The sequence below is a fragment of the Limulus polyphemus genome, unplaced genomic scaffold, assembly GCF_000517525.1.
Source record: "Limulus polyphemus unplaced genomic scaffold, Limulus_polyphemus-2.1.2 Scaffold1708, whole genome shotgun sequence".
NCBI classification, from domain to species: Eukaryota; Metazoa; Arthropoda; class Merostomata; order Xiphosura; family Limulidae; genus Limulus; species Limulus polyphemus.
This window is the reverse complement of record NW_013667318.1, coordinates 49,072-58,595: the sequence shown is the minus strand read 5'-3', so window position 1 is coordinate 58,595 and position 9,524 is coordinate 49,072. Positions and strand designations below refer to the sequence as shown.

Here is a 9,524-nt window from a genome sequence, read left to right as displayed (position 1 = left end):
GCTTGAAAAACTTAATGATGTAATTTTCCAGCTCAAACACTGAAAAATTAAGGGCTGCCCTCACCTTGAAACATAGTTTTACCGGTTTCTCCCAATTTCCCGACCGCGCGTGAGAACCTCGAGTTTTTGTTAAACTTATATTAAAGTTTTTCTTCATTACCCATTCAAGCCGTTTCCAGCCATTATTAGTCTCAAAGTGGGTTCCTCGTCATCGAATTTTAATTGTTACTATTATTGTCAATGTTTGTGACTACTTTTGAGCTATTTTTCTGAAAGTTTTGAGTTATTGTCTCAATGTTTGTGACTAGTTTTTAGTTTTTGTTCTTAATGGTTGCGACTGATTTTTAGTTATTTTTATGAATATTTGCGATAATTTTTGTTGCTATTTTTCTGGATGTTTGCTATTATTCGTTATTATTCCCAATGTTCGCGACTAGTTCTTAGTTAATTTTATGAATATTTGCGACTAGTTTTTGTTAATTTTCTGTAGTATAGTAAGTGACCAATGTTCGTTCTTATAATTGTAAATTACTAGATATTACCATATTCCCTAGTCTTTCTGCTTTTGACGACGATTCCCTCTTAAGTGAATGTTTTTTGATTTTCTGACTTTTATTCCAGCCACCACGTCCAGAGGTCAGATTTGGAGAACTTAAAGGTTACTACATTGGCTACAAAAAAGTAGGATCAGCGGACTCGTATGTATATAAAACACTAAGCCTAGATGGTGAAACTCACGTGGATGAAACACAAGTGAATAACCTCCATCGTTTCACCAAATACAACATCGTAGTCCAGGCCTTCAACAGCAAAGGAGCTGGTCCTTACTCTGATGAAGTCCTTGTGCAGACCTTACCAAATGGTAAGTTAAGATAGGCCCAACTTAAAAGTACATTAACAGAGATTCTTCCGATAGGTAAAATATAATTCACTGTAACCATCGGTAAAATAAGATTGACTCTACCAAATGATAAGTTTACATTGACCAAACCATCAAGAAGCGATGTACAATTGATTCCTTCATACAATAATATAAGAATGACTGTACGAAATGGTGAACCAAGGTTGGCATAACCAAACGACAATCCAAGATTTGCAATACTAAACAGTAAAGTGGCTTGTACGGCTGACTGTATCAAATGATAAACTAAACTTGATCCCACTGAATGTTATTACAAAATTGGCTCTACCAAAACACAGTATAAGACCGACTGTACCAAAATATAAGCTAAGGTTTAACCTATCAAATCGAAAGCAAAACATTAAATTCAAGACACTTCTAAGCACTAGGGTAAGACGACTTACCTGACCAAATCAAAGTGAAGATGCTGAGCTCTAGACATTATCAAAACCTTAGTACCAACTAAAATTAAGATTGTTGAATCACAAAATATGTCGTAAACTAAAAATTTGTACATTTCTTCAGACGGTAAATTAAGACAAGATAGATAACATTAAACTGTAAGTTTAAACAGATCTTACCTACTGTTACCAAACCGATTTATAACTTAAAACACTCAATTTTACAAAGTTTCTATTTCTGTTATAGGTGACGTAAGATGCTGTGTCCTTGGATCTGTTATGTTAGTTTAGCATCTAGACTACAATTTGTGGTTGAGGATTTGATCTGTTATGTTAATTTAACATCTAGATCACAACGTGTGGTTGAGAGTTTGAACTGTTAAGTTAGTTTAACATCTAGACCACAACGTGTCTTCTTATTTTATGATATATTAAAACCATTTTTCCTTTTTTTTGGCAGCATTAACACCTGGTGGCTGCTCCAAGCAATTCGAAGCGAAATACTGAAGTGAGATTGTGATGAAGTTAAAGTCCCATGCAGAATACGAAAAATAGCACTAAACAATAGAATATACGAAATGGTTTAATACTTAGTTAGGGGGAGTAAGGTCTGTGCCAAAAGTTTTCATTTAACTTTTGGTTGTTTGTTTCAGAATTTTGAATAAAGCTACAAAGGGGCTATTTAAGCATAGCCCTCCGTAATTATGAATTGACAGGCTAAGACGTACATGAATACATCTATTCTTTATAAGAGAAAATTGAAAATATTGTTTGTTTTTGAGTAATTCATCTTTATTCGATATCATTTTATATATATGTGTGTATTTTGCATATAATATAAGGTTATATAAGTATTGTATGATACGTTGTGTTAAACACCGATGTGTTAGTCTTAGACATCTTGTTAGCGTAGTGATGGGGAATGAATCCAAAATGTCCACGTTACTTTGGTCTGCGCAACAATACGTGTGCTACGCCAAGCAACTACGCGTTTCTTTACCTTACCTTAAGCCTGCAGTAATATACTGTCTTACGACTGTTGTTCTTCAACAATATTGCTGTAGTATCATTGTCATGACATACTCGTTAAGTATAATGTTGGTAATGTTTTCATTTTTCTTTATCTGTATACCTGAATTTGTGTTTGTTTGTTTGTAGTTAAGCACAAAGCTACACAATGGGCTATTTGTGCTCTGCCCACCACGGGTATCGAAACCCGGATTCTAGCGCTGTAACTTCGCAGACATACCGCTGAGTCACTGGGAGCCCTGAATTTGTGATACTTTTTAATATAAGCACTGAAAACTGTTAGAACGAATATGTCCAAAAACGAAAGTGTGGAGAAGGCTATCATATTCAACATTGGTTATATTTGAGATTCTAGAAAGAGGGACAGTTTAATTTGTTAATAAAAAAGTGATGAAATATTCACATTCAAGATAAATTCACTAGTGTAAATGAAAAAGCTACGTTACTCAATACAACTAGAGGTGACACGTACGAAGTCTATTAAGGGTTATTAGTATTTTATGAGAACGATGGTCCAGGTTCCTTGTTCTTGGAACTATAACTTTGATCCTCATGTGTGGTCACTCTGATGGTCATCATTATACACTGCAGTTTCTATTGTAAGTAGCTTTTGTAAAAGACCGTGAGATAATGTTTTAGACCACATACCTTGACAAACTTTCCCCCGTACAAAGACCACGGGTCTCAAGACCATGTTTAAACAAACCAGAGGAACCAAAGTCTATTGGAACTGCCATGAGGGACTTCAGAGATATGTGGCCAAATATAACTGCCGTGATTCCATTTTCTTTGGATGTTTTTCCTAAGAAAACATTCGTTGATTTGTAGTTGTGACTGGGAACTGGCAGTTTGGTTTACTTAGGATTTTCATGAAAAGATACACACCGGTAATCCGCGCTAGCCATCCCGAATTTGGAATTGACAGACTAGAAGTCAGCGAGTCAACAGTGTCATGCGTCATGTTTTGGGATACTCTAATTGAATAGTTGGAGTTGGCCATCAGTCTTATAACGTTCCCATGCTTCCAAAGTGTAGAGAGCGATTTTACGGCAACGGAACACAAACTGTGCATTCTCGAATCCGTAATATTGCTCGTTGAACATTCTACACACCTGATCATAGAAGATAGAATAACGTTCTAATCGCATAGTTGAATGATCGGGAATTGGATGTGAATCCAAATATACAATTAACAAAAATGGAACAAGTGTCAAACGAAATATTTAAGACTAAGTGTTGGAATATTCCATTTTCTGATTGGGTTGACTAGAAAGTAGACGAATCAAATTTTCCAAAACTGATAACTTGGATAATCTGGAACACTTGCAAAATTAAACATATTGAAACTAAGTATCAGAATATTCCAATTTCTTACTAGGTTGACTTCGAAAGTGAAGGAATTCAGGTAATTTAAGGCCGGAAAAAATTAAACAAACTCTATTTTTAAATATCCCCTCAACCACACATTGTAGTCTAGATGCTAAACTAACATAACAGATCAAACCCTCAAACACACGTTGTGGTCTAGATGCTAAACTAACATAACAGATCAAACCCTCAACCACACATTGTAGTCTAGATGCTAAACTAACATAACATAATGGTATCTGAACATTTCTTTCGGTTTAAGTTAGTATGAAATCTCATTAATTTATTCGGCTTAAGCTAGTATGGTTTTAAGTTACTGTAGTAACTTATAAATATATATCCACTTTAAATCTTCCATAAATTCTCACCCATGCCCTCAGTTTTGGTACTTATGACATTGCTTGGTTCTCCTTTTCCTGCAGAATTGAAGGCCAAGAGGTAGAGCTGATAGCGAGCCCCGCACTTCAAACCTGTAACTGTGTATCGCTTAGATTGTCCAGATAACGTCCTCTCCTCCCATTCAGCTTTGTCCTGCTTGTAGTAGAGCAAATAGCCTGTGTTCGAAAACAAAATGAAGCTGTTACAGATTTATCAGCTTCATCCTGCTTGTAGTAGAGCAAATAACTTGTGTTAGAAAACAAAGTGTGCTATTGCAGATTTTATCAGCTTTATCATGCTTGTAGTAGAGCAATTAGCCTGTGTTCGAACACAAAGTGAAGCTGTTACAGGTCTTATTAGTTTATCCTGCTTGTAGTAAAATGAATAGCTTGTTGTTACAAGTTTGGTTTGTTTTGAATTTCGCTCAAAGCTACACGAGGGCTATCTGCGTTAGCCATCCCTAATTTAGCAATGAATACCATCCACCGCCAATTCTTGGGCTACTCTTTTACCAACGATTTGTGGAATTGACCGTCACATTATAACAGTCCCACGGCGGAAATGGCGAGCATGTTTTGTAACGAGGATTCGAACCTGCGACCCTCAGATCGCGAGTCGAGCGCTCTAACCACCTGGCCGTGCCGGGCTTACTACAAACAGACCAACAAAGTGAGTGTAAAACACTTAAATAAACCATTTCGAAACCCTAGTAGTTAGTCTGTCTTATAATGGTAAGAACAACATCTGAAACAAATAACACGCGATTCACTTACGACAAACGTTTCCATTCAAAACATCAAACAAACAAAAACTGTAGTGACTTTAGAGGTAACCGGATTTTAATAGTAAAAGTATAATGGTAAAACAAGTTGTCCAGTTTCCTGTAAAACAAGCGTCCGATTACATATAAAGTAAGCCTGTAAGACATACTATTCAATCTTTGCTATAGTACTAAAAGTATATCACAGTTTAAAAGGAACCAAAACTATGAAATTGATCTACCAATCTTTGAATAGTTTTTAGTAGCAATTTGTTGTTGAAATTTAAAACCCTTTGTTGTCACATTTTATAACCTTTGGCCACATATGGAGTATATCTTTTAAATAACTTTTGGTTACATATAAAGTATATGTTTAAACTAGCCTTTGATTGCATATAAAAGTACATCTTTTAAATTCGGTGCTAATAACAATGTACGGACAAACCGTGTTTATAAAAAAGGTATATGGTAAAGATACTTTTAGGTGTACGCGAAGAGAAATTCGTGAAACCGATTCGTAGCAACAGAATGTGCAAAACAACAGATGATTAACATGTTATTGTTAAAAAAGCTAAGCAATTGAGATGAATCTGCTACCAGTGTTAGGACTATTACATTTTTTATCTAGTCCCTTAGTTTCTAGAATTAAAGAGTGTATAATAATTATAGTATTCCAACCATACCATATTTATCATATCCATTGCCTACGACGCGTTTCGCTCAATCCAGAGCTCTTCTGACTGGCTGGGATACAACTAACACAGCAGTGGTCGGTACACTATTTATACAAGCCATTTGATACAACAACAATTGTAAATAGAAGGATTAGCTGTTTCTCCATCTTCACAACTTCTATGTTGTAATAAATCATGTTAATATTTTATTAGGATAGAAGATATAAAGCTGTACAACACACAGTCTATCTAAAACGCATTAAAAGAATGTCGGAGGAATATTTTAAAAATGGAAAATTTATCTAAAATTATCCGTTATCTCGGTGAAACATATGTAGATTGTGGATCAATTTTTTTCTTTCCCTTTACATAAAGATAATTTTTCAAATTAACTACATACGTAGAAATAAACATACTTTACCTGTAACGGGGTTGCTGTCCTTGGTGTTTTCGTCCCACGCTATTTCAACAGAAGAAGTCGAGGAGGTCGAGACACGCAAAGTAGGAGACATAGGAGGATCTGGAGGAAACATGAGGAAAAGGTAAGAAATAATGTGTCCAAGTATTTATTTATTTATAAAGTATTGAAATGTTCTGGGCCAGGTGGTTAGGTCGCAATCTGCGGGTCGCAGTTCGAATCCCCGTCCCACCAAACATCCTCGCCCTTTCAGCCGTGGGGGCGTTATTATGTGACGGTCAATCCCACTATTCGTTGGTAAAAGAGTAGCCCAAGAGTTGGCGGTGGGTGGTGATGACTAGCTGCCTTTCCTATAGTCTTACACTGCTAAATTAGGGACGGCTAGCGCAGATAGCCCTCGTGTAGCTTTGCGCGAAATTCAAAACAAACAAACAATTGAAATGTACTGAACGGTCAGCGATTCCGTTTCTCAGCAATGTGAACGGTCAAATACCATACCATGCTATTTGTTAAGGCAGCTACTGATGCTTGGTAGTTGTTATACTCTGTATTGTAATGTTAATTCAAGTCGTTAAAACTGGTCCTTTTAAATGTACATTATGATGACCAACTTACTTATCACTTTACCATTCATTCACTTTGAAAATTAGTTCAAATTGTGTATGACATGTCTCTTGTGATATATTAGTCCAAGGCTCGACTCGCAATCTGAGAGTCGTGGGTTCGAATTCCCGTCACACCAAACATGCTCGCCCTTTCAGCCGTGGGGGCGTTATTACGTGGCGGTCAATCCCACTATTCGTTGGTAAAAGAGTAGCCCAAGAGTTGGAGGTGGGTGGTGATGTCTAGCTGCCTTCCCTCTAGTCTTACACTGCTAATCTAGGGAGGCTAGCGCAGATAGCCCTCGTGTAGCTTTGCGCGAAATTCAAAACAAACAAACAAATATTAGTCCAAACTGTGGATGATATGTCTCCTGTGGTATATTATTCCAAACTGTGTATGATAAGCCTCCTGTGGTATATTAGTCCAAATTGTGTATGATATGCCTCCTGCGGTATATTAGTCCAAACTGTGTATAAGATATGCCTCCTGTGGTATATTAGTCCAAATTGTGTATGATATGTCTCCTGTGGTATATTAGTCTAAAATCTGTATGATATATGTCCTGTGGTATATTTCTAGCATAGTTTGTTGGTTTCTGCTAAGTTCCGTAATTTGATGAGGTAGTGCTATATAAGTAGTAACCCGGGAATCCTGCAATCGTAAATACAACATTAGTGGTGACAGATGTAGACCAGATAGGTTCTTCGATTCCATATCACAAAGATATTGGTGTTTGAGGTTGAAATTCTTGAGTATACGCAGGGAGAAAGATGTCTGGTTGGATTCTCGCATTTGCTGTTCAGTTTCCACGTTTTATACTGGTATCGATGTTATTTTTTTTACTTGGTTAATGTTGTTTTGTACTTCCGGTTTTTAATTAGATGATGTTGTGTTATACTTCCATATTTTACTTGATGATGTTGTTTTGTACTTCCGGTTTTTAATTAGATGATGTTGTGTTATACTTCCATATTTTACTTGATGATGTTGTTTTGTACTTCCGGTTTTTACTTTGGCTGATGTTGTTTTGTACTTCCGGTTTTTATGTGTCGTGGAATAATACATCCGATAAGCTTTCTGACATCCTGTTTTGTTTTGTTTTAATTCTCCAGCCGTTTCATTTTACATTGAGGAATTGGTTTCGTGGTATTGCTATTATAATTGGAATTGTACTGAGTGTAACTTTTTTAATTGTGCAATTATTTTGTAGACCTGCTTTATAAGCAGTACAAGTTTGCACTGTACATGTTAATTTTGCGGAAGGTTGAGAGTTTGAACTAGATTAAACCCAGGGAATTGAGGTGCTATACATGCTTAAACTGAGGAAATTGTTGACATACCACACTAAGTTGAACACAGATCACTTAGGTACTAGACTACCTTAAACCCAGAGACCGAAGTACTATATTAGCCTAAAACCCAGTTTCTGAGTTACTATACTAGCTTAAACTCAGTGTCTGAGTTACTATACTAGCTTAAACTCAGTGGCTGAGGTACTATACTAGCTTAAACTCAGTGGCTGAGGTACTATACTAGCTTAAACTCAATGAATTAAAGTGTATAGTACATCATTCACTGGGTTTAAGCTAGTGTAGCACCTCAATTACTTGGAGATAAACTAGTATAGTACCTCATTCACTGAGTTTAAGCTAGTGTAGTACCTCATTTTCTGGGTTCAAGATATTATATTATCTCAATTCCTAGCGTTTAAGCTAGTATAGTAAATCATTCAGTGGGTTTAAACCAGTGTAGTGCCTCATTCACTGTGTTTAAGCTAGTATAGCACCCCCAGTTCCCTGGGTTTAAGCGAGTATAGTACCTGATTCACTGTGTTTAAGCTAGTATAGTATCTCATTTACTGTGTTTAAACTAGTATAATACCTCAATTCGCTGGGTTTCAGCTAGTATAGTACCTGATTCATCGGTTTTAAGTTAGTATGGTATCTGAACTATTTCTTCGACTAAAATTGTATGGTATGTCATCAATTCTCTCAGTTTAAGCTAGTATAGTACCTCAATTCCTTGTGTTTAAGCTCGTATAGTACATCATTCTCTGTGTTTAAGCTAGTATAGTACCTTATTCATTGGGTTTAAGCTAGTGTAGTAACTCAATTCACTGGGTTTAAGCTGGTATAGTACCTCAATTCTCTGTGTTTAAGCTAGTATAGTACCTCAATTCTCCGTGTTTAAGCTATTATAGTACTTCAGCCACTGGTTTAAGTTAGTATAGTACCTAAGTTATCCGTGTTTAAGTTAATATGGTATGTCAACAATTCCCTCAGTTTAAGCTAGTTTTTTACCTCAATTCTCTGTGTTTAAGCTAGTATAGTACCTCAGCCACTGGTTTAAGCTAGTATAGCACCTCTATTATCTGTGTTTAAGTTAATATGGTATCTCAACAATTTCTTCGGCTTAAATAGTATGGTATCTCAACAATTCCCTCAGTTTACGCTAATATTGTACCTCAATTCCTTGGGTTTAAGATAGTATAGTACCTCAATTCTCTGTGTTTAAGCTAATATAAAACTGAATTCCTTGGGTTTAAGCTAGTATAGTACCTTATTCACTGGGTTTAAGCTGGTATAGTACCTCTATACCTTGGGTTTAAGCTAGTATACTTCCTCAATTCCTGGTTTTAAGCTAGTATAGTACCTCAATTCTTTGTGTTTAAAGTAGTGTAGTACTTCAGCCACTGGGTTTAAGCAAGTACCTCATTCTTTGAATTTAAGCTAATATAGTACCTCAATACTTGGATTTAAGCCAGTATAGTACGTCATTCACTGGGTGTTAGCTAGTTTTGTATCTCATTCTCTGAGTTTAAGCTAGTGCAATACCTTATTCTTTGAGTTTAAGCTAGTATAGTACCTTAATTCTCTGTGTTGAAATTAGTTTATTACCTGAATTCCTTGGGTTTAAGCTAGTATAGTACCTCATTTCCTTGGGTTTAAGCTAGTATAGTTAGCTTAAACCCAAGGAATCGAGGTAGTATACC

General features: G+C 36.1%; 1 protein-coding gene across 1 annotated transcript in view; it reads right to left on the bottom strand.

Annotated features, from left to right (window-relative positions):
- LOC106464642 (Down syndrome cell adhesion molecule-like protein Dscam2) overlaps window positions 1-9,524 on the bottom strand; it is a gene marked incomplete at its 5' end in the record, with an annotated part of 78,554 nt that overhangs the window by 20,795 nt on the left and 48,235 nt on the right. Inside the window, 3 exons of the mRNA XM_022392388.1 lie at window positions 4,068-4,253; window positions 5,933-6,031; window positions 7,873-7,876. Of these exons, the coding sequence (XP_022248096.1) occupies window positions 4,068-4,253; window positions 5,933-6,031; window positions 7,873-7,876 (289 nt within the window). The remainder of the gene's footprint in view (window positions 1-4,067; window positions 4,254-5,932; window positions 6,032-7,872; window positions 7,877-9,524) is intronic.